We start from the raw sequence: 18,320 nt of genomic DNA on the forward strand, positions 1-18,320 counted from the left end.
AGGAAAAGTTGAAACACGTTTACCAACACTTTCTGATCTCCCGTGATCACTGCACTTTGATATTTGCTGTTCTGCCTTTTTAAAGATTTTATATATTTGAGAGAGCGAGCTCATGAGCACAAGCAGGGGTGAGCAGCAGAGGGAGAGGGAGAAGTAGGCTCCGCAGGGAGCCCCACCTGCTACTGGATCCCAGGACCCCCTTCATGACCTGAGCCACCCAGGCTATTCTGCTTTTTTAATGCTGATAGGGACCCGCTGGGAGGTCCAGTCTGCAGTCTGACAACCCCTCCCCAGTCTCAGCAAAACTAAGCCCCAACCCTGAGGATGTTAGGAGCTAGGAGGACGGGTGGTGGGTGCCCCTAGGATTCCACTCCAGCCTGAGGGAGTACTTCCCCTGCCGCGCAGCGTGCAGGCTGAGGAGGTCAGACGTCCTTGACGGCCCTTTACAGGTAGTTCCCACTTAAGCTAATCTTGCTTCCCCACCCCCAAGGTTCGGCTTCGTGTGGACCGAATTCTAGACGTGGATGACCCCGCAGGGTACCTGGATCAAGCTCTGAGCCCGTAGTGGACGCCCAGCCAAGACCTAAGGTGGGTTGACCCGTGCGGAAGTGAGACTCAGGAGCAACCAGCCTCGTCAGCACGGGCTCCGCCGGTTCCTTTGGTCACGGGCAAGTGCGTGCCAGGAGCACCGCGCAGGGGTGGAAGGGGAGAATGGAGACCCACGGCCGACCCTCGGGAGGCGCCCAGGGAGAGAGACCCGCCCGTTTTCCCAACCGCACGCGTTCAGGGTGGTCGCAGAGGAGCCGGAGGGGGTCGGGGAGAGGGGGGAGGGCCTGAGAGGCGGGGATGAAGAACGATGGGTTCGTTCTCGGCGGCAACAATGTTGCCGGGCTTAGCGCCCTCCAGGCACGCACCGAGCTCCCGGAGCCCGCGACCGCCCCTCCGGCCTCTCCGGCCAGAACGCGGAGGGGGCGGGGCGGGAGAGGCCGGGCTAGCCGCGGGACTTCCTCCTTCGGCCCCGCCCACCTCGGCCCACGTGACCGCACCCCCCACCCGCACCCGCATCCGCACCCTAGGTCTCGCCCGCGAGTCAAGTTGAGCCACCTGAGCCAGAGCCTGGAGGACGCCGTAGCTCCCCGCTGTCCGGAGCTCCGTGATGGGCTGGGGGAGCCGACCGTCCGCCCCGCGGGGCGCGCTGCCTCCCGTGCCGCCGCCGCTGCTCCTGCTGCTCCTGCTGCTGCTGCCGCCACCGCCGACTCTCGCGCTCGCTCCCCGGATCAGCCTTCCGCTGGGTAAGCGCCGGGACGACCCCGCGGGGGCGCGGGCTAGGGTCGGGGGGAGGGAAGGGGAGGCGGCCGGGAGGTGCCTGCGGAGGCTGCTGTGACAAAGGAAGGAGGGACGAGAGGGCCTGTGGGAGGCTTGGGGTCCATTAGGACCCCTCCTCCTTTCAGGGCGCTGCGGAGAGGGAGAGAGAGGAGAGGGCAGTTGTGGGGCCGCGGGCCCCTTTCTTCCCTTCCTTTAGTGGGGTGTGTGGGGGGGTCTTTTGCCTGCTCTGTCGTCCAGGCTCGCCCCTGGGTAGGGCGCCGTTTTCGGCCGTGGCGGGCTCCCCCGGGGCTAGCGACCCGCTGCTCCGCCTGCCCATCTGCTTGTCTTTGATGATGACCAGAGCCAGCCGCGGTGCCGCCCCCGAGGGCGTCTCGGGGTGGAGGGGGCCGTGCTTGCCGTCCCATAAACACTGGGGTTCTGGTATTCCAGCAAGTCGCAGCAGGACTCCGAGCCGCAGCGGGACAGGAGTCCTAGCTTCCTTCCCAGCGCTTCACCCTGGTCTCTCGGCGCAATGCCGGACCGAAAGTGGTGGGATCCTTCCCGGGGCGGGAGCTATCATACCAGGGATGGGGGCTGTTGTGGGACTCCTAGGCCCTGGGAGAGACTCAACCTGGGAGTACCGTCCTCATTGGTGAGGTCCCTCACCTGGTGCTCATGGCTAGCCGCTCTCTCGGCCCCTTTACGTCTTGTTGCTTTTCCCAGTCATCTTTTGAAATTAGAGAGATGGGAATTCCAAGCCATTTTTCCTACTGGGCAAGTAATTCCCTTCTTCCTGTGCTGTGGTTCGCTCATCTGCAGAATGGGCACAGTGGTAGGTATCCTGTAAGGCTGTCTTGGCGATTTCATGAAACTAGGTGAGTTCTGTGGACACAGGCTTTAAGGGGTTCAGAGATGTTGTTTCTCCAAGCCCGTTAACTTGTTGTCACACTGGGAGAATTGGAATAAAAGAGGAATATATTAGAGGTTCCATATTGAAAGTACACCAGATTTCCTTCTCTCTTCTGCATCCCTACTCCTGAAAACATTCTGTGTACAAAAGGGAAGAGTAGCCGAATCAGCACTTATTATCCAGGATCCTTGTGGCCCTGAATAACCCTGTCTGAAACATTGCAAGACTTGTGGGGAGAGCATAGCCTGGGTTCAAATCCTGCCTCCACCACTTAGTAACCATGTGACCTTGAGCAAGTGACTGAACCCTTCCTGGGCCTTGATTTCCTCATCTTTAAAATGGGATAATAATGGTACCTACCTCAAGGTTGTGAAGATTAAATTAGTTTGTGTTTGAAAAGTCCTTAGGACAGGGCTTGGTACATGGAAACCGCTCGGTAAGTGTTAGCTGGTGGAGTTGCTGCGTGTTAAGCACAGGCTTCATTCTTGCATATCCTGCACAGAGCCAGGGTGACTGCCTGGGGTCAGGGTGGTGCTGGTGTGCTCGTTTGACCACAGTCCTTTGGGGGCTCCATCTCATTAAGTGAGGATAAACAAGTGTATCCGGACCCAGGCCTATTGCCTTGCCACTTCTCTGTTGTGGCCACAACTCCTTTTATCCTTAGACCTCCTTCGCCCTAGGAGGAGGGAGATGAAATGGGAACAAAAGTTCCGATGGACTCCATTTATGGCCCTGGGCTAACCCTCAGAGCTTGTGTCCAGCTCTGGAACTGGATGGGGACCACCCAGAGGGTAACCGAAGGTCAGAACTGGGGAGCCGTGAGGGGGAACCGAGAGGGCCTGCTTCCTAAGAGCAGCTAGAACACTTGGTGGCGATTACTCACATAGCTCTGAGACCTGGCCCACTTCCACAAATCTGTGACTGTGGCCAGGCTCTGTCACATACCGGCATCACCTGCACAGGTCAGTGGGGGCTCTGGTCTGGATGTCTGTGCACCCCCCTCTCCCAGACCCGTATGTTAAAATCCAAACTCCCAAAGGACTGCGACACAGGCTCACCTGTTGGGATTGGCACAGATGCACGGCACAAAGGTGTCCCTGGAGAAGTTCGAGGGCCTAGAAATGCAGTCGGTACGCTGCTTTCCAAGCTGTGGCTCATAGAAAAAGACAAAGCTGTTGCTGTGTTCTTGAGACTGGGTCTGCCCAGAGGAGCCTTTTTCTCCAGTCTCCCCCCAAAGCCCAGGAGTAGTTAGCAGCACCCACCCAACCCTGAACTTGTGAGCACACATCCATGGTTCGCTGATATGCACCACACCCCGGAGGGCTGCCTCCCTAGGCTTCCTCCTGGCCCTAGATACTAGGAGCCCCAGTAGGGACCACCCTGGTGCAGAAACAGGCTCCCCTTCGGAGCATGGCCACAGCCAGTTTCCTGCCGCATCCTTGGGGGCTTGTTAGATGTTCCTGGCAGCATGCCTGTCCCGGGTAGGCCCAAGGTGAGCATGGGGACTCTGGGCACCAGGGCCACAGCCCCTCCCTTACAGAACAGGGAGAGAGGCGTGGAGGGAGAGACTGCACCCCACTGTTCCTCCCCTGCTGCATTCCCACCTGAGCTCCCCAAGGGCCCAGATGCCCAGGGACCGTGAGTTGTGTCTGTGCCTTGAAACAAAGTGTCCGGAACCAGAGCATGCAGTTTATGTGTGGGGTCCTTCCTAGGAAACCCCCATTGCTGTTAATCTGCAGCGGATTCCTGGGGTCGAAGGAGGAGACCCCCATTTGTGGTCTCGTCCAGTGGCCAAGAAGGAGGGGGGAACTGGGGACTCTAGTGCCAGCTGGACAAGGAGAGGCCTTGAAGGGAAGTTACTTGTCTCTGTGGAAGGAATGCTTCAAAGAAGTGTGTGGAATTTGGGTTCTCTTGCACTGGAAAGTGCCATTTGAAGTTCAGAACCAACGGCTAGGGAGAGGAGCGCTGCCCGAGTGGAAATAATGGCGCCGAGTGTGTGAGCTACAAGGCCAGTGCCTCGCAGCCCCGGCCGTGTGGAAAGAAACAAAGCAAAGCTGCTTCTTTGGCTCATGAAAGTCTTATTGAGTTCCTTATTTGGGCAATTAAGAGGAGTTATTAATTTCCCCCTGCCCCAGAAGTGCTTGTCTGGAAAGGTCTGGACACAGTGTTTCCAAACCAGATCGGAAATAAATCCATAGGCCTTGCAAACTGCAGTCAACAAAACCCCATTGAGCCGGGGAGCTGGGCATTGGCACAGATCAGCTGTCCCCTGACCCTGGAGTGGACACCCGGGGTCAAGGCTGCTCTGAGAAGCCCCCAGTGCAGGCTGCTTTCAAAGTCTTGTTGGCTGGTGCCAGGCCTCTCTCCTGGATGTGGCCTCAGCCCCACGTGAGCGTTTGTCTTCAGCTCTGTCCTGTGGCCTGGCATCTCCATGGCCCTTCAGAGCCAAGTGGAAAGAGCAGTAACTATGGCGCTAACGGCCGGGCCTCGAAGACTAGCTTGTCTCCTAACTGCGCCGCCTGGGGCGAGCCGGCACTAATGGCAGGACCCATCTCGCAGGGCTCTGAGCGGACGACAGGAAATAATGTATGGAAAGCATTTGGCACAGTGCCTGGCACGTGCCCTGTCCCCAGTAAAAGGTAGCGGCCTCCGTTCTCTGTGGTGGAAGTTCCTGCCCCCCTCGCTCAGGGAGGTTATGTGCATCCATTTGGGTGACAGTGGGCACCGGCCGGAGGCAGGCCCTCTGCTAGCTGCCGAGACCCAAGCCACGTCAGGGAATGGAATGGTGCAGGTCCCACTCCCTGCTCTAGGGGGGTGGGGGAGGACCAAGCAAGTCACCCCAGGGGTCCTCCTGAATGTAGTACACTTTTCAGGTGCTCCTGGTTCAGCTCTTTGAAGTTCTTTGCCCTGAAGAACGTCTGTCTGGGGCTGGCTGCACCTCTCCCCCCGCCCTGCCACACACTGGTTCCACGCTGCCTCGTGCATAACCCCACATTCAGCGGGCTCTTGAAATGCCCAGCAAAACTCTAAGCTTGCACAAGTTTGGGGGCACATCTGGATACATCTGCATGTTCGTCCTCCCACACAAGGGACGCAGAAGGTGGCCCAGAGCCTGGAGAAAAGGCTGGACTTGGCTTATGGAGTCACTCTTTCTTTTGTCCCCTTCCTAGAGACTGCGGCCTGGCTCCCACCCCTCCGTGGGTGCTCAGGATGGGTGGAGAGGCCTCTGATGGGGCTCTCCCTGGGGGTGAAGGGGAAAGGGAGATTCTCCCCCACCCCTCCTCCTTGCATTCTGTCCTCTTGGCCAGGCTCCCCTGTGTCCAGGATGGAGAGTGGCTCACATGGAGCTGGCTGTCTTGGGACACATGCCCAGGGTCCCGTAAAGGCTCCAACCCATCTTGTGTTCCTCAGGCCACAGGCAAACCTTGTCTCTGTGCCTAGCCCTGTGCAGTCTCCACGGTCCTTTTTTAGCTGCCTCTCCTCTGGGGGGCTCTCTGGTGCAGGGCAGGACCACATCCAGCCCTTAGGTGGCACAGCTGGCTGGCGTCCCCATGTTTGTGTTGCAGTGTTTAGGGCCTAGAAGAGGGTGGAAAGGAAAATAGGGGGTATAGAGCTACTGGGGGCACCAGGCATTTAGGTTGTTTTGTTTCCCCCCACACGGTAGGTAAAGGTACCCCCATTTTACAGAGAAGACAGCTGAGGTTCAGAGAGGTGAAGTATTTTGTCCAAGGCATATGGCTGTGCTTCCCTGAGATCTGATCTGTTCTCTGTGGGATCTCTCTGGTCTGCGCCGATGGGTCCTCTGAAAAGCCCATCTTGACAGTTAGTAGGATTCAGAGAGGTGGTGAGGGGCTCTGGGGAGGGGGTTGCAGTGGGCCCAGCAGACTGAAACCTCTTTTTTATTTTTTAATATCTATTTATTTGATAGAGATCACAAGTAGGCAGAGAGGCAGGCAGAGAGAGAGGAGGAAGCAGGCTCCCCACCGAGCAGAGAGCCCGATATGGGGCTCGATCTCAGGACCCTGGGATCATAGCCTGAGGGGAAGGCAGAGGCTTTAACCCACCCAGGCGCCCCTGAAACCTCTCATTTTATCCTTACTCCTACTTAACAGGGGCCACATGAGCAGTCTCCTCTCCTTTTTGGCCTCCCCTTGTTCATCCTCTGAGAGGCGCTAACAGAAACAGGAAAGAAAGCCCCCCAGGATGGGGCCCCCACAATGTGCCGGGTGCTGGAGGGGGTACCGCTCCATCCTGTGGGGGGACTGAAGGTTGGAGAAGTGAACTCTGCGTGGTCAAGGTTGTGCGGCTAGAAAGGTCTGGGGTCAAGCCACGGGCCACAGCTCTCAGGACTCAAGAACTATGTTCTCTGTTAGAACAGCTGCCTCCAGCTCTGGCTGTGAAGTGTGGGAAGGCGGCAGAATGGCCCAGCTTGGCCCCTGAGTAATTGATAGGTTCCGTTTGTCCGCCTGGCAAAGAGACATATCGAGGTCACCCCCCGGATGGGAACAGGGGATCTGGCTGAGGCCCCTGAGGGTATGGCCACAGTTAGAAATGTGGTCTACACAGGAGACCAGGAGCAAACGTCTCAGACATAGGTTTGCCCCCCAGTGGTGGTGGTGGGTGGGGAGCAGGCCAGAGCCAGCCCGGAAATAGATTTTCTTTGGCCTCCAAGTGTTTAAAGAAATTTTAATTAGTTGCTGATATTTAAAACTCAGGAAATTTAAAGGAAAAATGCAACTTTCCAGCTCTCTGGAAGATCTGGAAAGGCTGGGCCCCCATTCTACTTAGCAGCGTGCATCTGGAGCTTCTCAGTGGATGCAGCTTCTGACGGGCTCCTGCGTCCCGGTGGCTAGAGCCCCACCTGCCCTCATCCCCTGTCTTCTGCATGAGCGGGCTGCTGAAGTGGCCAGAGTGCTGGGTGTTTACTCAGAGTAAGGGTGGGGAGGAGGGAAGGCGGCAGGAGGAGAGGCGGGGGGGGCATAGGTAGGGTCAGTTCTGATTACTGGGGGCTCCCTAACCCAGGAATGGGACTTGGCACTTCTCCACGCTGCATTTATCTGGTCTTTCTAGAAGCTTGGTGAGGGCTGCCTCTCAGACGGCAGGTCCCTGTTCAGAGCTGCCCAGCTGGTCAGTGGTAAGTCAGGACTCACACGTGGGCAGCGCATCCCCTTTGCAGCCCTTGTGAACTCTTTCCTGTCTGTCGGCTGTCGCACTGCTTTCTGGGCCCTGAGCTCGTGGGACTGAGTGGTCTGTGCTTTGGGGAGGGAGCTGAGCAGGGCAGTGGTCCTCAGACATGCTCTTGTGGGCAAGAGCCTTCGGGACCTCCAGGCTGCCCTCTTGGAATCTCAGACCCCTCCCTGGACCAGAGTGCTCTGAATTGGGACTTAGCGTTCAGTCGTTCAATGACATGTTTTTTTAACAACTTCTTGGACCTTACCTGGCCACATGATACAAGCATGAATTAGCACATCCTGCTCCTCGGGGAGCCCTTGGCCAGGCGGAGGAGACAGACACAAGAACCCCATCCATCACCCACGTGGCCGGTGCCAGGAGTGGCGTGAGGGGGAAGGGATGGGCGCAGAGAGGGGCCCCTCGCCCAGCTGGGGATTCAGGAAGGCCTCCTGGAGGAGGTGAAACCGTGCTGAGTCTCAAAGGATGAGTAGGGATTGGTGAGAAGGAAGGGCATTGCAGGCTTTGAGCAGAACGAGAGAGAAGCGGGACCTTGAGTTGCAGCTTGGTGTCACTCAGTTGAAGCTGGAGGGAGACGTGGCGAGGGCTGGCAAATTAGGGGCTTGGACAGAGGGGCATAGCTGAGGGTTATCTGGGACTGGGACGGTACCCCGAGAGCCCTCTGGCTGCAGCACAGAGACTGGGCGCAGGGGCCCGTTGGGAGGCTGTTGGGGTATCCCAGTCAGAAGGGGATGGTGGCCTGGTTCAAGACAGTGGTAGCAAATGGGACACATTAGGGAAGTATTGAGGAGGGAAAATCGGCAGGGTTTGTTTATGGATTGGATGTCCGTGGGGTGAGGGAGAGGAGAAAGAAACCTCCCTCTCCAGGTTTCCAGTGGGTGACACAGGACATGAGCCCAAGCCAAAGGGGATGGTGGTGGGCGGTGGCCGTGGCAGGTCTCCCACTGGATGGAGGACCTGCCCCGATGGTGAGATCTGGGGGTTGCAGGTGTCTGGATTGTTGAAGTGATGGGTGTGGGCGTGTGATCTCAAGGCCAAGGGGAGACCCTAGGGAGCGGCATTAAAGAGCAGAGTGTGCAGTGACTGGAGCTAGCTTAATGACCCAGACGCCAGAGCTGCCAGCCCAGGCCGAGTCCCGGCGCCACTGCTCTTCCTAACTGGCTGATCACTGGCAGCTGTCCCCCAAAAACCTCAGGCGGGGAGACCTGCACAGCCGCCTTGCCAGGATGCCCAGATTCATCCGTTTAAAACATGCAGTGGGTGCTCATGTACATTAGCTCTTGGAGGGATGGAGGCCCAGAAGGAGTGGGAGGGAGAAGGGAAGTGACCCTGGAGGCTAGTGTGGCCCACATGTCGGGGACAGGGGACCTCTACCAGGCCAGGTGCCACAGAGGCCATGCCCTTCAGTGTCTTAAGTTTGGTAGCGAGGTGATGTCTGGCCCCTGGCGAGTGTGGGGCTGGTGGAGGCCTGACTCCCAGGCAAGGGGTCAGTGGGAGCTAAGGGACGGAGGCCGCTCTGGGCGGCTCTTCTCTTCAGGAGTTTGGCAGCAGAGGAGAGCCCGGAGGCGCCCGGATTTTTAAGATGAATGTCGAAGGAAAAAAATGGCTTTCTGAGAGGCACTTGGCCTCTGAGGAGATAGGGAGGTGGTGGGAAATTGAGGCTTCCGTATCTGATGATGGTCCTGGTTTCTTCAGAAAACAAGAGATGTGTGTGAGAGGAGGAAGGTGGCCTCCTGGGTAGTCGGGACGGGGGTTGTGAGGGAACAGCCAGCCCCTGAGCAGAGGGCTGGAGGAGCTGCCCTTGGTCCTGGTGGAGGCGTGTGCCCAAGGTGAGGGCAGCTCATGACACGTCCTGGGTTAGGGTACAAGGAAGGGGGTTGTCTTTGAGGGGCGAGGGGCCACCTGGTGATTCTGCTAGGAGCTCTCGGCCCACTCACTGGAAAGCACAGCCGTGGCCGTTTGGGAAGTGGGCTTCTCTAAATGTGCCTGCCCGGGACACAGGGGATGCTTCTAGGCTCGGTTCCCTTGATGTCCTCTTTCTTGCTTGCTTACCTCTGTATGGGGAGGGCTTTTGGCCCACAGCCCCTCTTCCCCTGCAGAGAGGAATCCTTCCCTGCTTGGGGACTCAGCCCACCGCTTCCGGTCCCTTGGGCCACTGTGCCACAGCTCTCGGGCGCGGTGTAGAAGGGGGACCTGCGTCCCGGGCGGCTGACGTTTGCTGCTGAGTCAGCAGTCCTGCCCTAGGAGTGGCGCTCCTGCAGGTACGAGCGGGTCCAAGAGTCCAGCACGACGCCTTGGGGAAGAGGAGGTGCCCTCACGGGCTTGCCGCGGGGCCCAGACCCCTTTCTGGGGATTTTGTGATTCGAGCTGAGGGGCAGACCGCCACCTCCCTGCACTGGGGGCACCCTCCCCACTTTTCACACAGAGAAACTGGTGTTTTCTGGCCTCGTCCCACTGGGGCCTGCGGGGGCCAGGATGCCAGGGCCACGTCCACGTCAGCTGTGGTGCCAGGAGCCGCGGTGGAGAGAAAGGTGGGGTGGTTCTCTGACTCACGGCCCGGCTACAGCTCGCTGGCTGGCGGCTGGGTGGGGACCGCGCTGAGCCCGATTCCCGTCTCACCCCAGAGAGCTCCCAGCTTCCGGCTGAGTCACAGGGAAGGGGAGAAGCTCCAGCTGAGTCTGGGGGCTGAGTTGTTCCCGCATCACTTCCTTCGGAGAGGCCCAGGCCCCCGGGGTGGGGGAGCGGGGCCCGCTCTGATCGGCCCCGTCCAGCCCGCCCCGGTGCTACTTGCCTGGAGCCCCGGGGACGCCACCAGCTCAGGCCTGCCCAGGGCGGATAGAAAGGTTTCGTCCACCTGGGAAAAACCGGCCACAGCCTCAGGCAGACCAGGTTTCTCCCTCCTGGACCAACCCGCTGGGTAGAAGAGGATGTGGAGGATGTGTGAGCGGCACAGGCCGCCCAGGAGAGCACACGAGGCGTGCGCTCTGCCACACAAGAGAGCAGCCTAGGAGCTGCGGCGGCCCCCGAGTGTGCTGACGCCCCTGGGGAGCAGAGAGCACTGACACCCCCTCCCAGTCACCTCTCCACAAAAAGCAGCCGGGAGCAAATGCAGGTACAGACAGGCCTTGCGGTAGGGTGCGCAGACACACACACACACACAGCAGCAAGCTCAGGCAGGGCCCACACAGACGTCTGTGCCATCACTCTGGAGGTGACCCCAGGCACCCGGGTGGGGACGCCACTCAGAGTCCCGTGGAGCGGGATCGGGATCGGGCACACAGCACGTGCCTGGGACACCCGTCCCAAGTCGAGCTCGTGCGCTCTGGCCGGGAGGCCCCTGCGTGACCAGGTGCCGACCTAGGTTAGGAATCGCCCCGCGTGAGTTTTTTTAACCCTGAGGACGAGGGAGGCCCAGCTCTTCCAAACAGCCCTGCTCTGCTGGCAGCCCTCGCTGGGCTGGATTTTCCTGCAGGGCTTTTGGATTTTGTTTTTGATCCACTCGAGGGTTGGTCGTGTGCCAGACACCATGCCAGCACTCGGCCAACGTGTGCAGAGTCGCTCTGAGTAAAGCTCTTGGTAAATGGGGGTTATTATGCACGTTGTTATTTACATACATAATCTAATTTCTTCTCGTAACAACCCTATGAGGAAAGGTGCTATTATCCCCATTTTACAGATAAGGAAAGTGAGGTTCCAAGATGTTAAGTGGCCTGTCCTGGTGGCAAACAGCTGGTAAGTGACAGAAGCAACGTTTGAACCCAGGTCTCTGACTCCTGAGCCTGTGCTCTTAGTCTTGTCTCGTCAAGACTCCCAGCTGGGAAGCCAGCCCCACGGACTAGCCCTGGTGAAGTCCACCTGTCTTGGGGGGACCACAGGGTAGCAGCGAGCAAGGCTTTCAGGATACCATGGCTTGGTCCGAGAGGCTCAGGGAAGGGGGACAAAAGAGGAGAAAGCACAGAAGGGGAACGCGTGGTGTCAGGGCCTGTCACCCCCTTCTGTCCCCTTGCTGTTCCCGTGACCATGCTCCCAGTGGGACTGGAGGAGGCGTGGTGGGGCTGGCGCCCCGGCAGTCCTTCCAAACTGGCTGGGCTCTGTCTACGTGACCCTTGGCAGGTTTCCACTTCCTCCTGGCCCTAGTAAGGCTGAGCTGCCACCCAGCTTATCTCTGACCTTTGGCATTTCTGTGGATGGATTCTAAGTGCAGCCTCCTGCCTAGACTTCCAGGCCACCCAGGGGAGATGCCCCTCCTGTGCGGGCAGATAAGCACTGGCAGATTTGAACCAGCCCTCGCTCTCAGAGAACCGCCGGGGGGATGTGGAAGGCGTTTGCCGCGTCTCCTGGACTCCTCCCAGTGAGGCCGCTGGGAGTTGTGTTTTCTCCTCAGTATCCTCTTGTTGTGTGTGAGACGGCTAAAGGTCAGTGACTCGGGACTGGCAACACCTTCCAGAGGTGCTTGTCAGTGGGTGGCCCGTGGGCCTCCCACTTCAGGATCACCCAGGAGCTCACAAATTGCGCACGGTCAGGCCGTCCCTGGGTGGCGGTGGCACCTCAGGGCAGGCCTGGACCCGGGAGGTCAGGCCTTTTGGGGGATTTTGCTGCGTCCTGCAGCTGGCCAACCCGGGGGGACGGGGGGGGGGTCTTCGGGAAGAAGACCTCTTGAGCCAGCCTTCCACCACAGCTGCTTTTGTGCAACTTGCCTGGTTTCTCTGAAGTTTGGTTTCTTCCTCTGTAAGCTGGGGATGACAGTAGTGCATACCTTGTAGGGCTGTCATTGGCCTGTGGGGGTTAGTGTCTTCATCTCTGCCCCGCTGCGCCCTCCCAGGTGTGGACCTGTGCTGGCCAACAGGAGGGGTCTCTTGGTGGGGGTGACTTCTAGGAGCAGAGCATGGAAAGGTCAGGCTGCTTGTTCCAAAAGGTCATCAGCACACAGTGCAAGCAACACGATTGGACCTCGTTGTGTTTGGAAATTTCATGGTTGGGAGAAGTGGGGAATGAGTTTGGGCTTCCCAGCGTGTTGAGTGCTGATGTAGTGAGGGGTTGGCAACTGGGGGCAGAAGACCTAGAATCTTGTGCAGGTCTGGACTTGATAGTTCAAAGAGAGGTCTTGACTTCTCCGGACCTTTGGTTTTAGTACTAGAGTTTGGGCTCTGGATGTGAGATGTTACTTTCCCCATGAATTCCCAGTGCCCCCTTAGTACCGACTTTGCTTCTAGAGCATGACAAGACTCCCAGCTGCAGAGCCACACACATTCCCCCATCGATTCCTGCCCTGGTCACCTGTGTCCTCACCTTCCCTCACTGGGACACCTTGTGAAGAGTGGCCTTGGGAGCTCTGTCATCCTGTTTGCCGGCAGGATGCTGTCCATCCCACATCCTGTTGGCTTTGCTAGGACATCCCACCTGAGGGCTTCCTTCAGCATTAGTGGCTGGGCAGAAAGCTTAGCTTCTCCAGAAGAACACCCTGTGTTCCTCCTCTTGGACAGTGAGAACAAAATCGCTTCATTTCCCTTTATTTCCCTTTTCTCCTCGGCCACCAGGAGGCTCAGCATTAAATGCGCAACCTGTCTCTAGTAGTGTGTGAAGATCTCTTCTGACCTGCTTATGTGAATATGCCCTAACTCTCTGGTTTAGGTGTTTGTCTCGGATCTATGTCTTGTTTTTTCTCTGTTCTTGATTTTATTGTTTATGTTTCACTACATTCTTTTCTTTGTTTTCTTGCCCTTTGTGGAACCAGGCCAGGGGTACGTAAAACGCCACGTAAAAGCTTGTGAAGCTGTCTCCACAAGTGCTTTGTTGGCATGTCCCTTTTGCTCCCTCAGCTTCATGAGACCGTGTCTGCTTGCGTGGTCAGAATCTGTTGGTCAGATAGAAGATGCCTGAGGGGCAGGGTAGCTTATTCCTGCTTGTTTTTCTTTCCTTATCAGCTGCTTCAAATTTTTAAAATAATTTCTCTTCAGACCCATTACTCAAGGCACAAACGGTACCCTGGTTGGGCAGATACGTGCATTTCTTTCTTTTTTTTTCCTTCTGTTTCTTTTGTATTACAGAAGAGTAACCTGATTACAGAATCCAAACATGAGAAGTAAAAAGGAAAAAAAATTTACCTGTACTCCCACCAGGGATACCAATTTTCAGCATTTTGTGATTCATCTTGCTGGATTTTCCCTTCTTTTTTTTCCTTTTCTGTTCATATTTTTCCTATAAAAAAATAAGACCTAACTAGACATACTGTTTTTGCTTTTTGTTGTTTGTTTTTTTAGATTTTATTTATTTATTTGACAGAGAGAGAGTACAAGCAGAGGGAGCGACAGGGAGATGTAGAACCAGGCTCCCGCTGAGCAGAGAGCCTGACATGGGGTTTGATGCCAGGATCCCAGGATCATGACCTGAGCTGAAGGCAGGTGCTTAACTGACTGAGCCACCCAGGTGCCCCTAGACATAGTGTTTTATAACCATCTTCACTTGATGGTAGATAATTAAAATCTTCCCTGTTACTATGTCTTTTATAACAATGAAAGGTATTTCAAGTTTGTATCCAGGACGCATACACATAATTCGTTTTTAAGTGTGGAAGTGAGTTTTTTAAGTGTGAAAAGTGACCAGTGCCTCTGTCATCCCCCGCCCCAGGCCTGATTAAAGAGATGACTTTTTTTTTTTTAAGATTTTATTTATTTATTTGACAGAGATCACAAGTAGGCAGAGAGGCAGGCAGAGAGAGAGGAAGGGAAGCAGGCTACCCGCTGAGCAGAGAGCCCGATGCGGCTCAATCCCAGGACCCTGAGATCATGACCTGAGCCTAAGGCAGAGGCTTTAACCCACTGAGACACCCAGGCGCCCCAAAGGGACGACTTCTAAATCAGTTAGACTTTTTCTTAATACAGTGGTTTCCTCCATAAGCTTAAGTAAAATGCTGGCACCACTGCTGCGTGGCTTATCTGATTTACTGATCTGCTGCTGAGAAAAAGAAGGCTTTCCCTCACTTCCATCTGTCTTCCTCGCCTCCTGCAGACATTTTTCTACCACTATACTGGGTTGCCTCTGTAACTTAAAATACTACCCTCGGGGTGCCTGGCTGGCTCAGTAGAACATGTGAATCTTGATCTCAGGGATATGAGTTCAAGCCCCATGTTTAGAGGTTCCTAAAAAGAAAGAAATTTTTTTTTTTTTTTTTTTTTTTTTTATACTGAAACCTCAGTTTCTCATTCCATTAGCCAAGACCATATCTGGTGTCCCTCTTTGCTCTCCCAGGGAGGTAGAGAGGTAGAGACTCCATTTTTACCTTAACCACCCTGGGACCCGGCATCACAGCGTCTCCCTGTTGCGCATTCAGGTGCCTGAGGTCAGGGTTGGTAACTGTGGGTTCTGTTTTATGACCGTAATTCCTCCATGAGTGACCCTGAGCCGGTGCTAAGAGGTAAAGACCGGAGCCCTGCATTTGCTCCCCTCAGCCATCAGGACTCTGCTGCTGCAGGACCAGTGTGGGTGGACCATCCTTACAGGTCCTTCTCCTTGGGGCTGATGCCACTCAGAGGGGGTGGTAAATGTCCTTTCCTATCTTTTATTCTCTTACGTGTTCAGAATCCATTACTTGATATTTTAGTTTGCTTCCTATTTGACCTGCCTTTCTTGTTTAATTTGCCGGTTTTTCTGGTGTTCCTACTACATCATTTTTACCAGCTGTATCCTAATATCCTGTCCAGTGCAGTGTTAGTGACGTCTTTTCATCTCTTCCCTGATGGTTGGACACTTAGGTTGTTGTCAGTTTCTCACTAACGTGAACGCTGCTATAATAAATGTTCCTTCCCATTCAGCTTTCGTGCGTTTGTTTCTTATGTGATGTTTGAGAGCCCAGGAATGCTGTTCCGTTTCAGCCTCCTCTGCCCATCCCAGCTCCTTGCCATGCACTGCCTTGCTCCCTTCCCTTCAGATTGGCCCATCCTCGACGTCCACGGGAGAGGTGTCTCATGGGAGGGGTGGCCCCTGGGTGATGTCTGTCTTCCTCTCCCCAGGCTCCAAAGACCGGCCATTTCTCAGATTTGGGGCAGAAAACGTCTCCAACTACACGGCCCTTCTGCTGAGCAGGGATGGCAAGACGCTCTATGTGGGTGCCCGAGAGGCCCTCTTTGCTCTCAACAGCAGTGCCAGCTTCCTGCCTGGGGGGGCGTACCAGGAGGTGAGGTGACACCCGGGGCTGGCTCGGCTGGGCAGAGGATGGCGGAGGGGCAGGTGGACGGAAAGACCGACCTTCTGGGTGTGAAGATGCTGCTGGTGGGAGAGGAGGGGCCGGGCACACCCCCATCCCCACCTGCGCGCCCCCCTTCTTTCGTTCTTTAGCTGTCGTGGAGCGCGGATGCCGATAGGAAGCAGCAGTGCAGCTTCAAGGGCAAGGACCCACAGGTGAGCTAGCACGCGGAGGCCACCGGGGCCGAGGGAGGGATGGAGGGTGGTGCGCCGGACCCAGCATGGCGGCAGGACGAGGGAGTGTGCAGCCAGCTGCGGTAGATTGGCCTTAGGCTTCAGAGATGGCCACACCTGGTTTGGTCCTATACCGAACTGCCTTAGTGTCCCCACCTGTAAAATGGGGACATTGATGGCCTGTCTCACCGGACTTGGCGTGGGGGTTCAGTGAGCCAATATATTCACTGCACACCTAATCAGAGCCCAATAAAGTCGGCTTCCAGCAAGAGCAGTGACCGGGTGTCACTCTGCGGAGGGGGTACTAGAGGACATCTGCCTGATCCTGGTGTGGTCTGGGCCAGACCCCTCGGCGTGGGGGTCTTGTCCAGCCTGGGGTTCTCCTGGAGGACTCCCCACTGTTCCCAGAGATCTCCTGTCCTTCACGCAGCAGGAGGCCACTAAGGGGAAGGCCAAAGAGCCCTGGACTTGAGTTCAGACATAGATTTAAGTCCCAACCGCCCCCGACTTCTTTGAAAGGGTAAACGTGCTCTGTGCCCTGGTCCTTTCAGACACAGGCAGTATAGTTGTGCAGAAGAAGAAAGAGCAACAGGCCAAATGCAGCCACTTGAACGGGTAGTCAGGCCACACCTCATTAAGAAAGTGACATGTGCGTCAGGAGTTAGCTCTGGGCTACCTGGAGAAGGGCAGGACTGACCTTGCTCTGAGAGAGGTACTTGGGGAGCCACCAGAGGGCTGGGCAGGGGAGAGCCATGGCTGGCATTTTTTTTTTTTTTAAGATTTTATTTATTTATTTGACAGACAGAGATCACAAGTAGGCAGAGAGGCAGGCAGAGAGAGGAGAGGGGGAAGCAGGCTCCCCGCTGAGCAGAGAGCCCGATGTGGGGCTCAATCCCAGGACCCTGAGATTATGACCTGAGCCAAAGGCAGTGGCTTAACTCCGTGAGCCACCCAGGTGCCCTGGCTGGCATGTTTTAAAAGGGTTGCTCTGGATGCCGTGGTGGAGAGTGGCCTCTGTGGGGTGTGAAAGAGGCATTGGGGCTGACCTTGAGGTTTGGAGCCTGAGCAGCTGAAAAGGGAGAGGTCTCGGACGATAAAGTTTTTGGGGAACGATCAGATACGTGGTTGGGGACACCAGATCGTCCATGAGTCTGGGGTCCCAGGTCCTGCTCTGGGTCATGGCTTATCTCACCAGGCAGGTGGGGAGAACCAGAGGTTTTCACTGAGGTTCCGAAAAAGACCTTCGGGGGGAAGACAGCCCAAGGGGAGGGATTCTGTGCCCTCACTCCCACACTGAAGAGAATTTTCCCAAACACGCCGAGCCCCTGGGTTCCCCTCCAGCGCACACACTCTATGGTCCTCAGTCAGCTCTGCCCCAGGATGCTGCTGGATTCTCATTTGCCCTGGGATTGAGGAGCGCCAGAGAGAGCCCAAGCTCTCCTTGCACACCCAGCTCACCCCATCCGGGGAGGGCTTGGCGGCTCCCCCTGGCGGCATCCGTGGGCCTGACAGCCTCCTTCCGTCTCCCTCAGCGCGACTGTCAGAACTACATCAAGATCCTCCTGCCACTCAACACCACTCATCTGTTCACCTGCGGCACCGCTGCCTTCAGCCCCGTGTGCACCTACATTGTGAGTGCCCACCTCTGCCCAGACTCCCAGGGGCTGTTGTTCCCCGGCACCCATCCCTGGTCCAGGCTGGGGCGCAGGGCACGACTTCTAGGGAGCAGTGGGTCCAGAACCCTGAGGTCCAGTCCCAGGTCTAGGGGCCCGGTTGGCCCACGCAGGGTGGGGGAAGGAGGGGCGCGAGGAAACACCCCAGGCACAGAGGTCGCGGCCAGCCCCGGACTCACACCCTCCCTTGCTTCCTCAAGCTCTGCCCTGGCCTCACTCAGTTCCGCAGCCCACCTCCTCCACCCCTCCTCACACACATACACACACACACTCCTGCGTTTCTGCTTTACCACCCCTGAGCAGAGGGTGGCATTCTGAGCAGTGGGTTGGAGCTTGGTTTTGAATCATATCGGTGCCCCTTCTGAAGCCTGTCGCGTCTCTCCTGTGGTCACTGCGGCTAGTGTGCCCACCGCAGAGGGCTCCTGCCAGACGGTGCCCGCACGGCACCCTGCGTGCAGAAAAGAGGAGGATGGCGGCTTGCCTCCCACCTCGTCCCCCTTCTCTGGCACGCCCCCCCTCCTTTCCCTCCAGGCCCACGCATTCCCCAGCGTGCCCCTGAGCTCTTCCATCTGCTTCCCTGCAGAGTGTGGAAAACTTCACTCTGGCACAGGACGAGGTGGGCCGCATCCTCCTGGAAGATGGCAAGGGCCGTTGTCCCTTTGACCCCAATTTCAAGTCCACAGCCCTGGTGGTTGGTGAGTGTTGGGGGCGGAGTGGCAGGATGAGTTCAGTGAGGCTCCGTGTGGGGGAGGGTAGGTGGGCAGCGTCAGTCCAGGCCTGAGCTGGTGGGTCCCCGCCATGCTGGGTCCCAAGGGGCCCAGAGTGAC

The 18,320-nt window shown here is 56.9% G+C and overlaps 1 protein-coding gene across 1 annotated transcript in view; it reads left to right on the forward strand.

Moving 5' to 3' along the window:
- The window catches only part of SEMA4B (semaphorin 4B), a 35,381-nt gene that overhangs the window by 11,100 nt on the left and 5,961 nt on the right, over nt 1-18,320 (forward strand). Inside the window, exons 2-7 of the mRNA XM_032836954.1 lie at nt 491-588; nt 1,077-1,292; nt 15,415-15,578; nt 15,740-15,802; nt 17,353-17,451; nt 18,077-18,188. Of these exons, the coding sequence (XP_032692845.1) occupies nt 1,157-1,292; nt 15,415-15,578; nt 15,740-15,802; nt 17,353-17,451; nt 18,077-18,188 (574 nt within the window). The 5' untranslated portion in view covers nt 491-588; nt 1,077-1,156. The remainder of the gene's footprint in view (nt 1-490; nt 589-1,076; nt 1,293-15,414; nt 15,579-15,739; nt 15,803-17,352; nt 17,452-18,076; nt 18,189-18,320) is intronic.

This window comes from Lontra canadensis, unplaced genomic scaffold (genome assembly GCF_010015895.1).
Source record: "Lontra canadensis isolate GAN:19392208 unplaced genomic scaffold, GSC_riverotter_1.0 scaffold94, whole genome shotgun sequence".
Classification (NCBI taxonomy): Eukaryota; Metazoa; Chordata; class Mammalia; order Carnivora; family Mustelidae; genus Lontra; species Lontra canadensis.